At 42.2% G+C, this 22,245-nt stretch overlaps 1 protein-coding gene across 1 annotated transcript in view; it reads right to left on the reverse strand.

The window, feature by feature from the left end:
- The window catches only part of LOC308137784 (AT-rich interactive domain-containing protein 3B), a gene marked incomplete at its 3' end in the record, with an annotated part of 57,748 nt that overhangs the window by 26,484 nt on the left and 9,019 nt on the right, over positions 1 to 22,245 (reverse strand). Inside the window, exons 3-4 of the mRNA XM_080506625.1 lie at positions 653 to 727; positions 2 to 74 (exon numbers count right to left, since the gene is read on the reverse strand). Coding sequence (XP_080362751.1) covers positions 2 to 74; positions 653 to 727 — 148 coding nt within the window. The remainder of the gene's footprint in view (position 1; positions 75 to 652; positions 728 to 22,245) is intronic.

Below are 22,245 nucleotides of genomic sequence, written 5' to 3' on the forward strand. Positions count from 1 at the left end.
CCTCGTTTCTGCATGAAGGTAAAAAGATCATCCAGGAACTCTTTCCTTTTGGGGTCATTGTCCAGCTCATACAGCTACAAGAGAAAATAGACAGTAATTCAAAACAAAAAAAATAGTTTTCATTGTAAAGCTCATTCAGCTATTTAAGACGACTGGAAGAAGAGTTCTGCTTCAATGGGAAGTTTACAATCTCTTTCTTATTATTTTCACAGTTTCATGCTGCAAATCAAAGAACAATACCAATTCTCTTCCAATCATATTATTTGGTACTATATAAAAGTGAAAGAACAATTACCGAGAGTTTTGTCATTCTGTTTCATGAGTCTCTATAATGTTCTTTGCAGTCCAAATACTGACAAAGGACATCAACAAAAGTCAATAGCCCACTGTTATCTCTGCAGTGTGTTCAAGTACAAGTTTAACAGACAACATGTGACAACATGAGGCAATGCATCCTTTACTCTTTGAAGTCGACTGGAAGTTTCAGGGCTATATATATATATATATATATATATATATATATATATGTATTAAAAGTTTTCCAACTCCAACCTGTCATGCGAGGGGATGTTCCAGTGTAATTGGTTTTCTTTTGGTTGTTTTCATGACTTAACCCATTTGGGATCCAGAGACAAACTTTTTAAGTGCTCACCTTAGCAAAGTCTCTGGAGGCCTCTCCTCTTCCTCTGCTACTGTCGGCCTCATCAGCCCATCCTGCGCTGCCATTCTGCAGGAGACGAGGGAAAACACAGATAAGGTCAGTAAACAGAGAGGAAGTGGGAAGAATCACAAACACCGGGATCTTGGGTGGAATGGTCTCAGACCTTTTATGTTTTGGCTTTTTCAACTTCATTTGGTCAAGACAATAAAAATACTTCAGGGAAAATGAGAGGCTGTGAGATGAGCTCTAAGTACAGCCCAAATCGTTTACAAAGCTGAACCACAGGCCGTCCCCCATGCCACTACTCATGTTGATGCAAATACACACTTCTTAAGAATGGACTCTGACCTTTGGTGTTGTGTTGATTTTTCCCCCTCAAAGATCACATCAGGTTGACCCCGAGTGTGGGTCATTAGGTTCACATTGGGTTAAAAAATACCTGGGGAAGATTCTGAGATCCACAATACGAACTCAACAAAACTCATATCGACACAAACTCCAAGAATGTATTTTTCCAGAGGTTGGAGGAGTATCCTCTGGAGTTATTGTGCCCCTGAGCTTCTATAGCCCCCTCCCCCCCTTCATCCTCAAACATCTCCATTTGACCTAAACCATCTGCATCTGTGCCTGCCCTGCCCCCACCCATGTCTTCCGACCCAGCTGGATACAAGGGCCCCCCATCCTTCAATCTTAACGCAGCTGTGACGGGTGGCCAAGTTCATGGAGTGTAGCTGGCTGTCAGGAGGGGCCAGGAGAGGGTGGGCTGGTCAGTAGCCTTAGTGCCACACACACACACACACACACACACACACACACACACACACACACACACACACACACACACACACACACACACACACACACACACACACACACACACACACACACACACACACACACACACACACACACACACACACACACACACACACACACGTACACACATGTGCAAAGGTTGATCATGGCTGTGTGTATGTTTGTGAGTGCGAGGAGGAGGGGGATGGGGAGGGCAATGGCCCCACAAGACGGGAAGGAAGGAAAATAAGGGCAGAAAGGGGTGTACGGTATGTGCCGACCAGGAATGTCTCCTAAAGACAAAACCTATAAAAGCATCAGGAATCAAAACAAGATCCGTTCGGAGGGGAGGGGGGTGACGTTAATAGCTGCAGCCTGGGGTCTAGTTTCAACCAGGAGCCCATTGGTCAGCAGCAATTACAGGGTCTGAAACGAGAGCCAGGAGGCCAAAGGTTGTCAAGGCCCCTGAGAGCAAGTCATTTTCACCCTCTCACTCTCTGTATGTGTAACGGTTGTCAACATCCGTGCTCACCTAAACAAATACTCATCATCTATCAACTTAAAAACACCACTGCAAATGGTGTGTTTCCAAGGCAACTGCTCAAATGCCTGAAGACACAGGTTACAAAGGGGAACCGAAAATAAATGATTGCATGCTTAATAGTGATAAAATATTCAGCTGCAAGTGCTGCTCAATTAAGCCAAACCTCATGGAAAAACAAAAAAACTCACAATAAATACTGAACAGCGTATGACAAAGTCAACTGAAGTGTCCGATACACATCTCATGAAAAAAAAGTACGTACATCTATCTATCTATATATTTTTTTTGTTTTGTTTTGTTTTGTTTGTTTGTTTTGTTTTTTTGAAAGAGGAGAAAAACACAGCAGACTGTGTAAATACTGCATGGACTCCGGAACATGGTCACACGCATACTATCAATTCAGACGAGGTTTCTTTCAGGCAAGCCTTTGAAGATTTCAGCAACACAATGCAGAAAAGTGAAAAACTGAACTGGTCTGCCAGGATTCCAGACTTCCCTCCAATTAAATAATAAGTTAATAGAAATGATAAAAGTTCAATAAATAAATCAATAAATACTCAGAAATGTTCAGCGACTTGAATTGTCCAAAAAAAAAAAAAAAAAGTGAATGGATAACACATCTCTACTAAAGCTCCCAGAGGTTTGCAGACTGCTGTTACATGAAGTGGGAATGTCACACGATGGAAAACATGGCCCTGTTCCAACTTTTTTGAAAGGTACTGCTACCATCAATTTGGAACTGAACAGACACAGAAATGGTAAAATATCCTTCTGGAAGCTGAATAATGAAACTGCAGTAGAGAAAAAAAATATGCTTGAAAGAAAAAGAAAGAAAAAAAAGGAAGAAAGAAAAATAGCAGTAGATTAATAACTATGATCAAATTAAAACTCAACTATAAACTTTTCAGCTGACACGTTGGCCTGAGTCTACAAGTACAACGTGTTCCTTATCAAAAAAAAAAAAAAAAAAGACCTGGAACTGCACTGGAAACTTATAGTGCCTATAATATGTGAGATTACAGCAGGTTCATCATGTGAAGGTAAATATACAGTATGGTACATCTATAGGACTTATGGACCTTTGTACACAATCAGACCACCTCTGTTAAACTTTAACCATTATAAATGATTATAAGGGGAGATAATTCACATTGCAGACATGTATAGACGCACATGCTTGCTCATGCATGATTTTTTTTGCTGCATGCGGCACCATTTGTGCATGCTGGATGTTCCCTGTTCTATGGCCCAGAGGTCAACTCTGTGTAATCTTACTGACAGTAACCAAACAACGATATATTAAAGTGCATGGGAAAAGCAGTTCTGTTAGCCAGCCAGTGAAGTTGGCCAAAGCTACCATGAAAACGTTCCCGTTATTGATATTAAAAAAATAAACAAATAAAAAAAAAAATCATCACTTTTATTTGCAAATATAGGACACAGATATGCAATATCCTGTATATTTAAAGTGAATGGAGTGTCAACTCACAAGTTTCAGATGTAACTCTAAAAAGGCGGACAGTAACTACTGGGTTAGTTGTCTTCACATTTGTTAGGGGAACACAAATGTGTTTATACACAAACCATATGCATGCATACGCACACAGACACACACACACACACACACACCTCCCTGTGGGACGTTGTGTGTTACAAAAGTGCAAGGGTCAAGGTGTTCCTGAGATCAACTGCGAGCAAAGGTCAAAAGTGACAGAACACCACTGTCTCGTCACGTCATCGGCAGTGACTTCTTCCCGCTCGTCTTTCTCAAGGTGCATCATACATACTTGTCACCAGTTCCAGCAGCTTTTCTTGTTTTTTTTCAGTGAGATGTATGTAAAATACAAACTACATTCTGTTTAATGTGCTTACAAACTCTGCCGATGTATATACGATGAGCAGTTTTGGGGCACAATGGAAGATCACCCTTCCCCTCTGACTTGTACCCTAGTGGAGGGGGTTGAAGGGCTAAAGCCACAGCCCAACCAAACCTGGAGACTGTGGCCTTGCTTCAGTAAGCCCTGTGCACAGAGTGAAAAAAAACTTGAAGGAGCAGCAATGAAAGAAGTGACCAAGTTCAACTAAAGATTTCAATTCTTCATAGACTGACTGCAGTGGCGACTGCTCAATCCTGGGCTGCAGGGCCTTTCTGTGTGGAGATGGTCTTTGACTCCAGTAGATGCTTGGATGCTCCAGTTTTCTCCCACAGTTCAAAGATGTGTCTGGGGTTAATTGGTGTCTCTGAAGTGCCTGTAGGTGTGAATGTGTTTGCATGTGTCTGTTATTTGTCTCTCATTTGTCCCGCTGATACACTGAAAAGGGTGTAACGCTGTTCCCAATCAAGCTAGAAGAGCTCAGCACCCTGCCACCGGAGGCTGGAAGAAAGATGAAGAAGACAGATGGATATAGGAACAATAACATGTAGATAATAAGCCAAGATTGAATTGTCATTCAGTGCTCCGAGAGTCTACCTGACTCATAATGTTGCAAACATTTCTTGACAAAACTGGAGTCTAAAACAAAGGAAGGGTAATACTTTTGAATGAAACATGTTGATATGGTGAACCACAGTTTGTAATAAGCACATTTAAGTCTATAATTTTTTTGGCTGGTTAAATCCTTGTGTTTGGATCATTTTAACAGAGAAGAAAGAAGTTCCCATACTAAACCCGCTCACAATGCCAGCAGCTACACACTTCTCCACCTAATGAACAACACATCCACTCCGCGTCGCTCCAGCAGACAGACCACTGCAGCATCACTTTGAACCGTGGAGAGCTCTCCCTGCACCCAACAAGAACTGCTGGTTTCAGCTCCAATAAAAGCAGGCAGACGTTGAGTAGCTGTTGTTACCACAAGAAATGGGCAGAGGGTGCTTAAGATAAACTCAAACTTGCACTGCTAACAGTTATGTGTTTAAACCATGCTGGCCCTTTAAAAGTTATTGTTGGCTTTTTCAATGCAAATAGTTTGGTTGCATCCAGAAAAAGTCCACCTCTGTAGCTGGAGAGGCAAAAAAAAGCACAGTAATTATAACATGGAGGACGTAAACCACGAATAGACATGTCGGCTCTTGAGTCGGGACCTTGGTCAGCCGAGGAATGTTAACACTATGTTGTTTTTTGTTAAGTTAGAGTGGATAGTGATGTGTTGGGACCGCTCCTTATGATCAGTCACCCCAGCCCCTTCATCACATCCCGGCTCCACGCCCAGAAATGACTTCTTTAAAAACACAAATTCCCACACCCTACCTACCTGCCTACCTGCGGTCATGGCAGAGACATGCAAGGCTCGGCTTGCCTCATAAGCCATAAATGTTTAAATTAACAGCTTGAAGCATGTGTCTCCATGTTAAGTACATGAACCAGAACATTTCAGAGACGGAACGTATAGTTAACGCGATCTGCATTTTCTATTAAGTCAAATGAAATGATAATATTCAACAAAGGCATTGGACATGTCTGTTTGTCTATGCATGTGCTTTGCCTGCACATGCTCGTCTGTGTGTGTGTGTGTGTGTGTGTGTGTGTGTGTGTGTGTGTGTGTGTGTGTGTGTGTGTGTGTGTGTGTGTGTGTGTGTGTGTGTGTGTGTGTGTGTGTGTTAGGTGAGGATGAACAGAAGGCATCATATGTTTAAGCAGCCCATGTTTCCTTTCCGTCCCTCTCATGCTGTTAGCAGGTTTACTGGCCAGGCGGTGGGTGGCCTAATCACATTATGGCCATACATGACTGATTGGCGGAGTGCCAAATCAGGGATAAGAATGAGGTGGATGACCAGAAGTGAGCAGGGGCCGATCATCGCAAGGGGTCGAGGGGAGGGGGACTCTATGCACGTTGACATACAAGTAACGCTTTTGCGCCTGTTCAAGGTCTCTTTGTGGAAATAGTCACTGCCTGAAGTTCCCCTGTGGTTTACCATTTTGATTTGCTATTACTTTCAAGTCTTTGTATGGGGGGAAAAAAAACAAAACACATTAAAGAGGTAACCTTCACTGAGCTGCTGCTGCTGATATTGACTGAATGGATGGAGGCTGATCATTAATACATGAAACAGATGTGGTTTAACAATGCACACGTTTCTCCAATCAGAAATGTTCATCAGGGATTTTCTTTCAAGGTCTCAAACATTGAGTTATGCAGTTTCTGATGAGAATAAAAATTAAACAAAGCCACATTGACGGTCATGTCAGTTTGTGGTGCGAGAGAAATATATTAAAACAGCAGAATTACTCCTAGACTTTGTGGCCAGTTTCCAAATTATTGGTTTTAAACCATTGGTTTCTAACCACATTTGAATCAGGCATGAAATGAAATTACTCCAAATGACTGTACTGATGAGTTTATTTGAAAGCAAACAAATCAACTGCATGAATTTTACTCAAAACTAAAAATATAATTAGTCCATTTTATCAAATTCACTAAGATGATTCTGATGCATACTGGTGGTAAATGTGGTCAGTCACAAATTGACCCTGTGTTAGTGAGGATAACATTTTTACAACCAATTTGCTTCATAGATCTTTTTGCTGGTTCTGAAGCCAGATATAACTTTGTTATAGTGGCACTTAAATGTCAGGAGACAAAAAAAATTGGAAAAGTTGACTTCACATCAAGCATAGTTCTATTACTGAATATTACGTAACATATGACTTACTTGCATGATTTAATGCTAATTTGTATGAAAACTGGAATCATTGTATTTTTAGAAATATGTGGTCCAATATCCTTCTACGTCTTCAAAACATTATGATGATTTAATGCTATTTATTTATAGAAACTGCAGACAAACATTGGATTCTACTGATACACTAAGAACCTGACAGACGAGCGGACGCTCAAATTCATGTTTCTGTTTCTAAAGTGTAGAGAAGAACATGAGGAGGTATCAAAGGGTGGATATTACCAGTCGTTCACGTTCATTTTATTTTTTCATTTAAATGACCTGGGTGCATTCGGTGTGCAAGACACAAAATGGACACCGCATCAATCTTGGCCCTCATACTCAATTTTGAGTAAACAAATTTTTACCACGCATGCATTTGCATCGTGTATTTACGTGACAATGCTCCAGACGACCTCCGCCAAGCTGACATTCTTTGCATAACCCCTTCACTGGACAGACTGCCCGATGCGCGCTCCTTCACGAGCGTTGACGCATAGCTCGGAGGTAATTCTCACTCAGCCATTATGGAAAGGTGTCTGGAAAAGAGCCACCATTTTAGCGAGGGCAGGCATGCCGGAACAAGAAGGGTTAATGGCTGCTACTTGGGGAGTGGGGGGATGGATGGCATTGATTGCTCGGGATGTTGACAGCACTTCTCCAATTTGATAGTGGAGCGGTTATTAGATGAAGGGCCTTGTTCTTAATAAAAGCGTCATGTGATTTGCCTTCGCTCTCCCATGCAGGCGGGAGGGTGGGCTTGAGTAGAAGGCGGGGACGAGGAAATATTTAGTGACTGGCTCATTTTGGGAATCATCTTGACATTATACGAGGGGTTGCGGTTTGCAATGAAACGGTTGAGCTTGACCAGTACAGCGTAGGGGCAACGATGGGTCAATATCGGCTATGGCAGAAATAACCAGTGACATCATATAGCTCGGGAGCACAGATGAAAACAGTTGTTGCGGCTCGCCAGCGTGATCCTCTGGACTATACAAAGGCTAATGAACAGAGGCGCGTGTCTCTGCCATATTAGAGCCCTGTTAGCCCTGAGCCAAACCCCTAACCCCCTGTCTTTCTACTCCAAGCTACTGTCACGGCTCTCTGTGTCCTACCCTGCGCAGCTACACACTGCACAGGCCGAGTCCCTTGGGCCACAGTCATTGAACAGGCAGCACGAATCAATAGCCATGGATGTGCAAACACAGGGAAGTCCCCAGCCCCCTCCGGACGCAATCTCGCAGCACACGTCAATACTCATCATCCTCAGTCATCTACCACCACGGCAGGGAAACGGAGATGAGGGCAGGATCGCAGCTACCAGGGTGACCTAACACCCCCTCCACACACAACAAGACACCCCGAACTTTGAGTAAGTGCTGTCAGGGCCTTCGTGGGAAACTCTCACTTCAAATTGGGAAAAAAAAAAGGAAAACAGTGTAAACAGTCACACCTATCCCCAATGAAAACAAAAAACAGGCTCATACAGGCACGATCCCCATAGCAACCCCGGGCAGTAAATCGAGGGGAACGAAATGTCGCAGTGCTCCCGGCGCAAGCGTGGCCAGAATAGACGCGGGAGGGAAGAGCGAAAATTCACCAACATTCCAGCACAGCAGAAACAGGATCTCACAATACCGAGAGAGCCCCCCTCTCATCCCACAGGTACTCTTAACATCTCATTCCCAGACTAATCTTTTTGGGCCAAATTGCTGCCTGTCAAAACAGTTCAGCAAGGGAAATCTTTAAAACAGACACAGCAGCAGTAATTTAATCACAATCAAGGCCTCCAGTAGAAATGTGGATCACAGCCAACAATAGTGATAAATGGCAAGTATCCACATAAGAGACATCCGGCTTACGTATCCTTTAGTCAGACAGTTTACTGAAACAGTCATTCAAGAGACATGTACAAGATAATTAAACATCGAAATGTCTTGGAGGCGTTAAAAAATGTTCTGAAACACACTCAAATATTTGTCTCAAATTTTTTTAGTCTGACTGTTGGCTCATCTGACACCACTGACAAGTCTCAAATATGGTGAAAGTATGTAGTCTGTGTCAGAAAAATAGAACAAAAAAACCAAAAAACTTGCACATGAGCAATCCACAGTACCGATGTACCAACCACACTCAAATCAAGCAATTGGAGATGAACCTGCTGCTGCTGGCGCGGCTAACAAACACTACGACCAGTTCGATATCATTTACCCCGACACATTGTAATCCTGCCTGTTCTGAAAAGAAAATGAAGCTCAAATGACAATGTCCTTATTAGTTATGATCCCATTGATTTTGCTAGAAGTAAAGAATTCAGAAATGTTTGGGAATAAATTGATGATAAATACATTCTGCAAAATTTTGATTGTTACTCTTTACCGACCAGTTGACTGGTGTTTGTTTCATTACCAGGAGGACTGCAAGTCATCAAGATCTTAGGAACGTGATAGTTTTGACTTTAATACTGATAGATCTGTGTAACAAATGAGAGTATAACAAATAGATGCTAAAACCAAGTGAAAACTGAAGTACATGAAAAATTTCAGATTTGAAACGCAAAAAAGCATCATTTTTTGTTGAAATATTTATGGAGCTCGTTTTGCAGAAATTTTCTTTCAGGTTGTGCTGCATACCACATAGAAAGAAAATGCAAATTTTGTGTAAAAATTTAAACGATGACCAGATGTCATACTTTATCTTTACAACCACAAAGAATTCTCTAGACCATCCTGTTTCAGTCATGCAACAGGAACATGCAAAACTTAACTTTTAACAAAGCGAAACAGAATCAACAATTAGATTTCAAGACCCCAAGATGAATTACTGTTTTTAATTCTCAAAATTAAGAAAATGGCAATGGCACCAATCAGTAATTTAACTATTTTACAATCAAACCTGTAGTCGTTCTGCCCAGTGTAAAAATGTTAAGCAATATATAATCACAGGCCTAAGAAGATGCACACTAACTGTGCAGTGAAAAGGTTTAGTTGTCGAGGTGGATTACAAATACAGGCCTGTTGCTACATCTGTGGTGGAACAAAACCTGTACTGCCTTCTGTTAAAATCCATCTGCGAAGTTGCTTTGGCGGACTAAGAGAAAGCGAATCTGCTTCCTCTCAGCATGGCTGTAAAAACGAGCTAAGTGGGGGGGCGGCAATCGCTAATCCAAATCAAATAATTGGGGCCCCGATCCCTCTGCGGGACTCCGGGAATCATTTATAGATGGCTCTTTACATGAGGAAGGGGGTGAAGGGTGAGGGGCATGGTGGGGGTAGATGGGGCTGAACGGCTGGCGTCCTTTATCTGCTAACTACTGTAAAGGATCTCGGGGTGAGCTGGCCATACGCTACCGCCAACAAAGGCTCTGGCTAATCGTGATCTCATGTGCAACAAGAGGGATGTAAATCTCACTGCCACTCGTGGACATATGGTAGAGTTTCTACTTACAGCCGGGTCCCACTACCGATTCTGTGCTCTCATTAGGAATTATTATGGAGCATAAAAAAGGTCACATATCACATGAGAGCAGAGCCAGCGGTGGAAAACAGGACCCCGGGGGGCTCGCCTGCCTCTCACTGTCCAGTCATGTTTGGAGCCAAAAGAGATTTCTGGCTTTTTGGGGGAGGAGGGGGGGAGCAGACAAAGTGGCGGGGACAAGGGGCTAAACGTCCAGGGGCAGAACGTGTCGTTACCTGCCCTGGCTTCAGTGGTGCTGCGCCTCTAAATAGGCCACTGAAAAACAGGCCTAAAGGCAAGACCACCCCTCCCTCCATTAATCACTCCAATTACAAAGCTGAAAAAGAGACACAGAAGGGGAAAAAAGGACAGGGATTGAAAAACACAAATAGGCAAACATACAGGTAGACCAATGCACAAAAAGAAAACAAGTCCACGGAGCTACATTTTTTTTTTTGGGTGCCATTATCCAATTTTGCTACCATAGAGAGCGAAAGAAAGGGGCCTTGCTGTAACTAAAAAAAGAGCTCAAAAGAAAGAGGATCTGCATATTTAGTTCCTGGGTAAACATATCTGCTGGTAACCAGCAAGTCTGGTTTGCCAAATAAACTGAGTGCATTTGTTCAGCTCCAGCCCTTTCACCAAGACACCACATTCCACAGGCAGAGGCCCCATCCCCCAATACACTAGCTGGCCCCTTTCGCTGCCTCACACAAATGCAACGTTTATAGGGTGGTGTGGCCAGAAGTTCACACTCATTGGTTCAAAGACCCTTTCACAGGGAGAGCAAACATTTTAGTGAATCACATCTGTGCCACTACATACAGTACTCCATAAGTTAACCCCTTACCGTAAGTGTTTCTGAAGACCTCCAAAAGCTCAACCACGCACAGACTTGCACAGGGGGCCTCCCTTGGTGCCCACTCACGGATAACTCAATTTGGAGCCATTCGTTTTGCTCTGCGGACTGTGTGGTGGTAGAGATGAAGTTGTCCCTTATACACCGATTTCACAGAGGCAAAAAAAATCCCTGCTGGCACAGTGCGTCAATACCAAAGTCTGCACAATAAAACTATACAAACTGCATTATAATCAGCCCCTTATAATCAACATCGCTTTGAGCTGCTGCATTCAGGTCAAAGTAGCCATTAGCCATTTCTTCTAGGTTAAAAGCTTCTGCTAAAAATACCTTGCATATCTCACATCTTTCAAAGAGCAGGCATCTACTTCACCCCCATGCTAATGGCAGCTGGAGACATCACACAGACCTGATAGGCCCTTATATACATTCTCATTATACAGACAGGGTCAGGAACCTGATACATTCACTATAAACCAAAAAAAAAAAAAAAAAGTGGGCGGATATCAGGACACATCACAGTTAATTACATATAAAAAGTCAAAGGTCAAAACGCCTGCAGTCAGATAAGAAAATGACTTCTTTGTCAAACGGTGGGGACGGGGGATTATAAGGCTGCCAGAGGAGGATTCTCTATCACACAAGTTGGTGTTATGACTGTGTCTCTGATTCTGCAGTATCAAATGTTCAAACCATAAGCACAATTCACAGCTTTTCTGGAGCCTAATCGATAGAGAGCAATTCCTCCACTCAGAGTCCGAGGTATCTGTTTCCTCTCAGCTAGCGTTAAGTGTGCCTGGGCATTCCACCTCTGACAGGCCAGTAACCCCCTGGGGACCCCCACGCCGGGATGCTGCTGCCCCGTCACACATCTGGAGCTCATCTCCAGAGGCTGACAATACGCTGCATCTCCAGTGGACCCCAGAAAGAAACACCCCGAAAAAAGGTCAAAGAAAAACAAACTTTTAGGGAGGGGTGACGGTTGCTGCTGTCATTATGCAACTATTAGGAGGCAGTTCTAAAGCTCGCTGGTTGAAATTGCTGCCATACTGTGCAGCATTACCTCCGCCATTTGCACATTTTGACTGCTTTCAGACCCTATGAATTAATATACAGTGCGCATGCAGTTTTCTCTTTCTCGTCCAGGGGCGAATTGTACATTTATGTTTGTATCAGAACGAAACCACTGTCAAATCTGATTAGTTATTGGAGTATTTTAAGATCAGATTTCCCCCTTTTCTCTTCCTGTAAAAGGTGTCCGATATCTGATGAGCCACCCTGCACTGGAGGGCCTTTCCTAATCATGCATCTAAAGGAAATGTTAGGTTGAATTTCCCGCTCCCTTCGGTATCTCCTCGACACTCAAACAGCAGCTCAGGCTTCAGATAACCGTTTCCACCAACGGGGGTTTTGAAGAGACATCCAGCGGGATCGGATACTGATCCAGAACACACCCTTCGCCACATTGAGGCCGCACGGATGTCACTTAGACATCGGGTTCCTTGAAGAAACAGAAGATAATTTTTGTAACTCGATACTGCACTTGTGTGTGACCACAAAGCTAATTATTATGTACAAACATCATATGATAGTAATAATGGCCAGAGCTAATGTTCACTGTGCGCTTAACGTAACTAATGACAACTTCAAGGGTTTCATATGTCCATGATGGTTGATATTTTTCACTGTGATTAATCAGTGTTTGAATAATCATGTATATGGCTTACCCAACCTCTGGACACAATGTTTCTCTTTAAAGGAACTTGAAGACAAATTGAATTTGGCAGGCAAATTCCCACTTTAACAACAAGCTAAATATTTAAATTGCCGAGTATGGAGGACGACCAATTCAACGCTCATTTTATGAGACGCCAATGCTGCTTTTCAGTCAGTCCATAAACAGACATGATAGATAGAAAGAAGTGCTGCGCATATATGATCAGATTAGATAAAACTGTAATGATTCTCATGGGGAAATTGGATTGTTGCCGCAGCAGGGAATATGATATAGATAACAGAACAAACAGACTGTACTGGACGTGACACAACAGAGGCAAAAACGTCCACTGAGACTGGTGCGATACATGGATGTAAAGACATACAGCATTTCCAATGACAGATGTACAGGTTAGCAAATGTTTGAACAGTACATGGTTTGCAATCACTTAGCTCACTTAAATTTAATGCCGCGCATGTTTCCATTATGCACAAAAGAGGATTAATGGGCAATGCAAGATGTTCAGTGTTGTGATTGAGTTTTTAGACGCAGGTTCACCCGTGAAAAGTAGTGCGTTTAAGAACCGGTGAAAATGCCTCAGAACATGTCACAATCGTGTCAAATGTTGTGTTTCGGCCACTTCCTTTCAAATCGACTGATCCGATCGGCTTGCACCGAGACCCTGCGGCTTCTCCAGGTTTTCTAATCACATTTATTTAGGGCAGGAAAACATGAGATGTCTTTGTTTGACCAGATGGCTGGCTAATCAAGACTGACTCCATTGGGGGTTGGGGCATCCCAAATCTGCCACAAAACATTATTGAACCATGGGCCACATTAATATGCTGATCTCGCTGCGAAAAAAGCCCTGCGATCTGTTGCATGTTAATTTAAATTTCTAATGTAGGAAACTACAGTCAATGGCTGCTAAAGATCCACACCTGGATGCTGAAATGAGTGCATTCATTCAGCGTCTATTTATGCCCTGGATTAATTGAGATCCACACGACACGGCGTGAAGCAGGGCGAACAACGGAGCGATATTTTGCGAAGCTTCTGCATTCAGCTCCAATCATAACCTACATTTATTGTAGCCCCCCCCTCTGTTAATAATTCAGTTTTCTGTGCCACTCTTTAATCATTTACCAACGTGGCTTTTGAAATTATCGACGGACGCAGACGTGGTCCATAGTTCTATTCACTGAGTGACTCTCTATTAACCAGGTCACAGTCTGATGCAGGCGTTCTGCCACCACAACTCTTAATGATTCAATACAAGCGTTTCAGAGACAAACTTGGAATCCAGAGGTGTGTATGATGCCGACGTCTCTTCAGACCATTTTCTTTTCCTTTTCACACTTAACATATAAAAATGAAAATCTTAAAAATCAGCCCGATTGATGAACACATATTTTTACATATACAATTGGCCCACTGGTTTAATTGTTTCCATATTGTATACACACATACATTGGAAAAAATGTACACATTGGTCAAAACGAGTCACAACCCAGGACATTTTTCACAGATATGGATCTTCCAACATTTGATCTCCAACATTTGATGAAAATGAGCATTATTGGATAAAAAAAAAAGACAATAAAGCTGCAATAATCCTGTTGTTTTTAAAAGTCTGCTTTTCTAGATCCGTGGCTGTTCATTTAGCGTGACAAGAGATTAAAAAACTATCTCAAAATTTTAAGTATCGATTCCACCCACAACAAAATGGCCTTAAAGTGATGTTTAAAACACTTTATGTGTGCAGCACTCACAATAAAAGGAAACGTAACCCCGCATGGAAAAAAATGCAGAAATTTGACCTGCGTGGAGGATTTGTGAGGCAAAAAGCCATTGTTGTCCAGAACAATAGATTAAATTCAACCTACAATTTGCTAGTGAATATATGTTCGTAGCCTATGTTATACATGCACTTTGTTTTGTCTGAAAAGGTAAAATCAATACATAATAGCAGTTTTCTGTGTCAGGTATTTGCAAACAAGGCTTTATCAGTCACTGAAAATCAGATGAAAGAAGTGCAATTTCTTTGATTTTTGTATTGAGTCTTGCATGTGGCTGGTGACAACGATATTTAGGAGAGCTGATAAGCCATTTGGCTCCAAAAACCTACGTCTGTAAAAGAAATGTTAGCCCATGAATAAAACGACCACCCTTCCATAATCTTGAACATACTTCGTCTGTCCAATGACCTGTGTCAATGAGTCACTATAACAAACAGGACTTTGCTCGAGAGAAAAACCTATATTCTCTTCGATGAACCGGCCCGTGCGCCAGGGCGGCATTAAAGGTTTATCTAATGCTGAGCTTCTGGCTTTTGACCAGACACTCCGCTCACTCTTGGCTTCTTGTGACTTCTGTGTTTGAGGAAGCGAGCAGCCTTACAAGACTGAATGCAGAATGTAAATGCTGGAAAGCCGAGCCGTGAACACATTGCTTTTAGTGTAATGTGCCGTTTCCTGGGTAGCAGCCAAGGGGTTTTTTTTTTGTTTTTTTTTTCCTTCCTCCCTCTTACAAGCGCACAATTACACTCACCCTGCGTTTAAAGACTTGGCAGACAAACAACTTGGCTGCATGCTACTATAAACGGCACGAGATTTTTTGGCAGGCGGTGCAACACGGGCAGAAAAGCAGACTGGCTATAGTGAAAGGAAAGCTTCCTGGAGCTCTTTCAGCTCCTTCTCCTCGGTGTGGCTTTGTGCCAGGTCCCCAGTCAGCTGCTGTGTTTACCCAAGTGCCTTGACACAGTGGCCCAGTTAGCACCTTGCGGGGCCTCGACACTAGCCTGGAGCTCAGCCTGAGCCGCAGCAGAGGACGAGCTAAGAAAGCCACTAACAATAGCCCACTCTCACCCTTCACCTCGCTCGAGCAGCCCTTTCTACAAGGTGCAAAACGCCAGGCCAAGACGCACAGAGGCTGCATCTTCTCTGCTTTTTTATTCCGTCTGTCGTGTGGAGGATGTCGTGACCGTGACACGGACAGCTTCATAGATGTAATGCTGCTCTCCATTTCTTTTACCATCGCAGTGGGGGTTTTTTTGTTGGGTTTTTCTTCTCCTCCGAAAGACCTGCTGTCTTGTAAAGTCTTTGAATGGGGTAAGCTCGGCTGATCAATAACAGCAATATAAAAGCCAATCCATACCAAAGCTGCAATTCAATAAGCCATTAAATACCCTCATGTAAATTAGCCCAAGAATATGTACATGAACCTTTACTTCATTTTCACTTCTGTTTGGACTTCTCGAGGGGGGAAAGGGGTTCGTTTGCATTCCTCACTGCCCTGTATCAACAGAAGAACTCAAAGACATGTGGTTTCAATACATTTCAAAGAGATTAAAAAACACATTGACAAATTGCAAGCGTTACCTGCAAAATAACATTTAGGGAAGTGGCTGCCTCGTGGTTAGGAAAACAAGCTTGAAGCAGAAGATTGCTGATTTGAATCCTATTGACCGTGAGTCCCTGAGCAAAGGCCCAACAACTCAGGTTGTGCAAGAAACGAACTGGACATAAAAATTGGGACGTGAAAATCAAAAATGCCGATGAAGTGATCTACTGTGGGGAGCAGCCGAAAGCCTATAAAAGACAGTCAGGTGATGTGTGGCGAGTTATGTTTGGTATAGTTTAAACACTGATCAAGGAAAAATCATGCAACAATAATGTTTTAGTACGTCCCATACATTATTGTAAGAAAAATACATTCCATACAATACAGAATAGAAATTCCAGTGAAGTAATTGTTCTCATGAGTATACATGGCAGGCAGCTCCGGCTTGGTTGGTAGAGCGGTCGACTCTCAATCGCAAGGTTGCAAGTTTGACTATCCATCTCCCCATGTCCACATGTCGAAGTGTCCTTGAGCCAGACGCCAAACTGCTCCCAGTGGATGGACTGAGCACCTTGCATGGCACTGGTGAGTGAATGTGTGTGTGAATGGGTGAATGTGATTAACAGTGTAAAACGCTTTAGGGCCTGTTCAAGCTGTGGGAAAGTAACAGCCAGTTACGGACTTTTTCCAAATTATTTTGCATCTGACCTCCGTGACTGAATTGTAGGTTCCCTTTAAAAAAACATTGATGCAAACATGAGGCCACCAAAAACCCAAAACCAACAAACCTGATGCAATTCTCAGATGTCAAGGACTCGCATTACATTTTTTTTTCTTCTTTTTTTTAAGTGGTCTGAGAAAATAGTCACACTTGCAGGTGTGTGTTAAACTGGTAAGGTCATAACAAGAGACTCAAGCCATGTGTGTTTGTAAACAGGCAAAGCAGAGTTGAGCTCACACACATCAGAAGGATAACAGGACCTCACGTACTGTGCCAAGGGTCACTGAAACACACAGAGTTGATGTTCAGTAGCACTGTATATATCACTATATGCCGTCAGTCTATATAAAACTCAAGGAGACTTTGCTCAATAGTGTCATATGACCTTGGCTCTCCGCTTCCTTGCAGCTGCCAAAGGCGTTGGTGGATGTCTTTGTTTCATTCGGCTTTTCCCCGCTCTCTGTTTGCCATCATTAAAGAGCAGGTGTTGAGATATGTTCAGTGGGAGTGGCTGTAAAGGACGAATGCGAGCAGCAATAGTGTGTGATGGTGGTGGTGGTGGGGTGGGGGCTTGTGGTTTCACTACAAACTGATCAAATTACAACAGACATCAGTAGCTCGGTTTCCATTAGAGGCAAGAAAGTCAATCCTCCAGGGTCAATTTGGGGAAAAAGGTGCGACAACTCCAACTGGCCGGCGTTTATGTGTGACAACTTTTTGTCCTTCATTTCGATTAAATGGATGGGGGGGGGGGGGGGCTTCATGGCTATCAACGCACACACATGTGATGGTTCTAGATGTTATTTACATGACGCTGCAGGAGCGATCCTTCACACTGCCTGAGTTGCATGTCTGGTTGACTCCAATAGTATCAGAAATCCCCTCCCCCAGTCCACAGCTTTCCAACTTCAGATAGTGTGACTGCATGGCCTATTATCTGTAACCTCCTGAAACCGACAACCCAACAATCACACCTATTCAGCGTAACTGGCCAACGGTATGAAGGCACAACAAGCCAAGCATTATGTATCCCCTTTTTTCACCCCCAAACTTCCCTTTCCTCCAATTCATTTAACGACTTGTAGGAAATATTAACTCAACAATACAGGGGAAGATCAACAAAGTCTCACGTTTCTAAAGATTTGCATTGTTGCCCGTTATTTTCCAAGCGTTTTGACTCCTACAATCCTGTACAACACGTTTTCCATTACTATGACTGAAGAGCGATCATTCTGGGAAACCCTTCCATGACGGTTCTTATGTATATTTGGCAAAACCTGATGAAATAGAAGGGTTGAGTGAGCCACATGTTTGTTTGCGTTGTAAAACATTTGCCAGTTAAAGTACAGGAACGACCTGAACAGGCAACGTAACTACTTAAAGTTCACAAAATTGTGCAAATCTTGACTTAAATTAAATAATAACAAATTAAACAGACGTTTTAAGCAAACATGCTGCATGTTGTAAGATGTCTCGCCCATTTAGCTCAGCATAATGGGAGTTGGCCGATTTAAGATAACAATATGGAGACTGTAAAGCTCGATGACTGCAGTCTTTTGTTTTACCAAGAAGCTCCAAATACATGTTGTAAATGAAGGCTTTCACCTAAATTACTAATGGAAACTCTATTTGTATAAACCATGTCCTCTTTTGTAGGAAAACGTCATCAGATATGTAGTGTTAATTTATGAAACAAACACAAACCTTGTAGCGAGTGTTACTGGTGAGTTTTACATTTAATTATAGTACACACTAAACAATTTACCATGCAAACGACACAATTAGAGAATTACTTCTATCGGTTCACTGTTAATATTCATTTGTAAGGAAATTAACACTCGACTCTCTTCTCACATTGTAAAACTATAATTCACACAAAATGACCAAAATCTAAAATTGAAATCTATTTTTGTTGGCAAATCCTAACCCAGTCAATTACCGTATTTGTGCCAGCTGATGACAATCAAGATCTTCAAGAATCCAGAAAAGCTTTCTAAACCAGGGTTGTGTGATGTATCGCAAATGTGTTTATTACAATAAAAATATCCCAAAGAACTGACTGAACTGCAATATATTATGTTCACATGCAACGTGCCTCCATGTGTATCATTTCCAACATATTTGGCCAATCAGATGGAGCCACACCGCCAAGACTGGAGACAACAGATCGTATTTCACTTCATTATTTCAACCTTACATCATACCTGCAGGTAAGTCAGAAGTAAAAAAAAATATTTTGAAAAAGAAACGAGAGAAAGAGAAGAAGAAAAGAGAAGAAGGGATATGAGACAAAATTAAAACGAAGCCATTTCTGGGTCCTAAAAGACAATTTGGATTATGGAGGTACAACTCTCACTACAAAAAAAAAAGACATCGATGTCATATATTTGAGTGTTTATTTATTAAAAGTCATATTGTCATCCCAACACTGGACATTATTGCATGTTTAATGAATAGCCCACTTCCGGCAACAACTTGTCCTGCAGACCAACAAAGTCCCAGACGCACAGGTGCGACTGCGACCAATGAAAATGTTTTGTTACACCGGACAGGTTTGCGGAGGCGCTCCGGAGGCGTGCGAGGCAGAGTCATCACAAGAAGACTGGCTCCGATGTCCAGGGGACTGCACCCACAAAGAAAACGCCTCCTTCTGCCTGCCAGCAGCAGATGTGCCCTTTGGGAGTCAGACATATAAAAAAAAAACTGTCTCTGCACACACCAGCGGGTCCTCCCATCCAGCTCCTCCCCATTCAGGCCTGTTGGCTTTTTTCTTTTACAGCCCCTGCGACACCGAATGAAATGAATTGAAAGATCACCAATCAGGAGGACGACTACAACAAGGACACGTATCCACCCACCCCCCATCAAACTCCCCGTCTCTTGTTGGGAGCCCTCAGTGGGAATGTTCACTGTTTGAAGAGTTAACTCTTTAATTCCGTCTGGAATGTTTCCTATGGGTGGGGCAGTGTAGTGTGCAGAGCCAGACCACTAACCCCTCTTCCACAGCCACAGCATCTCCTCCCCCTCTTCTTCCCCATTCATCTCCCTACTAAATTCAATACCTCTATTTCTGGGAAGGGGGGGGGGGGGGGGGGGGTGGATCTTCAGCACTTAGCTGTTAAGGGGTCAGCACAAAATGAAGCTTGTTCTGTGCCGGCGCGATTACACTTTGCACACTAATCCAAAAATGTAGTTTGCGTGTTAAAGAAATAATCCCCCGCAAGTCATTTTAGGGCCATTTCATGAATGCCGAAGACTTCAAATACTTCTAAAAAGGACTCGAGACTCTCAGCTTTGCAAGTTGAGTTGCTATATCCAGCTATACACAAACACAGGTAAACCTATGTGTAAATAATAAACACAACCTGGAAGCTCTTGAAAATACTGGATCATCTGGATTAAGGAAATTGGTCATTTTAGGAGTTTAAAAATTGGAAGCACTAATTCAAAAGGTACATTTTCAGAATTTTACCATTTGTAATGAAACACATTTTCGCAGAATAAACAGCATGATATACAATCTTACTGTTTACTTGTTGTTGCTCTTCAATTCTTGTAAAAAAAAGATCAATAGATATTACTCTCTTTTTGGGGGGATGGGGGGGTGAATGTGCTTCAGGTGTTATATTTTTACTGTAAAAGATATCAAAACTATTGAAAGTTCACAGAGACGTGTATAGAGTATGACATAAGCAAATGTGTCAGATAATGTTGTTCATTTCAACACTGTTACATCAAATATTGTCCAAAACAAATGCCTACTTCAAACATTTACTGATGGTTTGTGTCATAAAATACATTAAGCATGGCTAAAGAGTACTTTTGAGTAAATCTGACTTGATTTGGCCTATATCAGGCAGAGTGCAGAGTTCAGAATAGAATAGTTTATCAATGCCCGGGGGAAATTCTTGAAGGATAGTTAAAAAAGCCTGAGTCATCCGTGTCTTTATGAAACCAACAGATGACAGGTGAGAATGCAATGACTAGAATTACGTGTGTAAAACAGACTCACTACTTAAAAATTTGTTTCAGGTTGTGGCTTGAGTCAGAGATAGAAGACGAAGAAGAAGAAGAAGAAGAAGAAGAGATCCATGCTTAAAGACACAAACAATTAACAACAAGTCTGTTTAAAGACACAAACAATTAACAACAAGTTTGTTTAAAGACACAAACAATTAACAACAAGACTGTTTAAAGACACAAACAATTAACAGCTGGGGGAGTTCCAGAGGAAAGGATATCCTGTGGATACCAGCAATAAAAATACATCCAGGGACAAGCAAATTGTATTCTTAACATTTTTTTTTATTAAAATGCAAAATCACAAACATTATAATACAATACTTCATAAGAGTAGCAGTTTCTAACCACACACACACACAGACACACACACACATTATTATTTTGTTCAGGACATTCTCTGTGTGTTTCAACTTCAATAGTCTATATACAGTATGTAATATTTAGTATCCAAATAAAAATACAAGCTGCTGTTTAACTAAATGTATTTGCCTTATTTCCAAATGAAATTGTTGATTTATCCGTAAATAAGCAATTTCTAAAAATGTATTTTAACTATTGTAAAAACAGCTAAAATATGCAAGTTTCCTTCAGGATGAATAAATCTATATTTTTTATTTTTTTTAATGCGTCAACAATTTTTGTTTATATTTGTACTTTGCCATGATGATGTATTTTTTTTGGTTGAACCTGTAATAAACGCAAGTCTGCATTATGGTTGTATGAGGACATCTCATGAAGATAAAACCAGATTAAATGTGGACTCTGGACAAACGCTCTCAGGTAGAGTCTGCTCAGGCCTGCTCAGTGGGGAGTCATTACATATTGTTATTGTGGTGGACAGCAATGACTTCCTGGGGAGGTACTTATAACAGCAGAGCTGAATGAGCCTCCCGACTGAGCGTGCTCTGCCGTCTGACCGCTGGGTCGGCGGGGGATGCGAGCTGTTGTCCACTAGTCTCACAAGTTTATTTAACAATCTTCTCCAGAGGCTGCAGCCCTCCGCTCCGAGCTGTAGGTCAAGTCTGTGGTCCAGGTGGACGTCCAGGAGACTGGTCCCCCCCGTTGTCTGTATTGCATGTAATCATGATATTGACTGCATTCCTGGCAGTGTTCATTGCATAATTGAGGAACCAAGATTCGGGGGGTTTCATTGTACTGTGCATGGGGCAGATGCACAACATGTTTTAATAGACCTCAGCCTTGCTCATTATTTCTCATCTGATTGACCTCCATTTGAGGGCGGTTTGAACAAACAGAGGTCAGATGGTAATTCCAGCCTTATTACATCAGCATAACAGGAAGTCCAGTAATCAGAATAAGGCTAAGTACACCATTTAAAACTCCTCTGACAGTTAGGGCACGAGACACCAGCCCAACAGTGAGTGAGATTCAGGCCTGGTTGGCAGCGAGGCCTCCTGAACCCCACCAGGTCACGGTGACGCCTCGTGTATTTCTCACAAACGGCTT

Source organism: Blennius ocellaris, assembly GCF_963422515.1.
Source record: "Blennius ocellaris genome assembly, chromosome: 1".
Lineage (NCBI taxonomy): Eukaryota > Metazoa > Chordata > Actinopteri > Blenniiformes > Blenniidae > Blennius > Blennius ocellaris.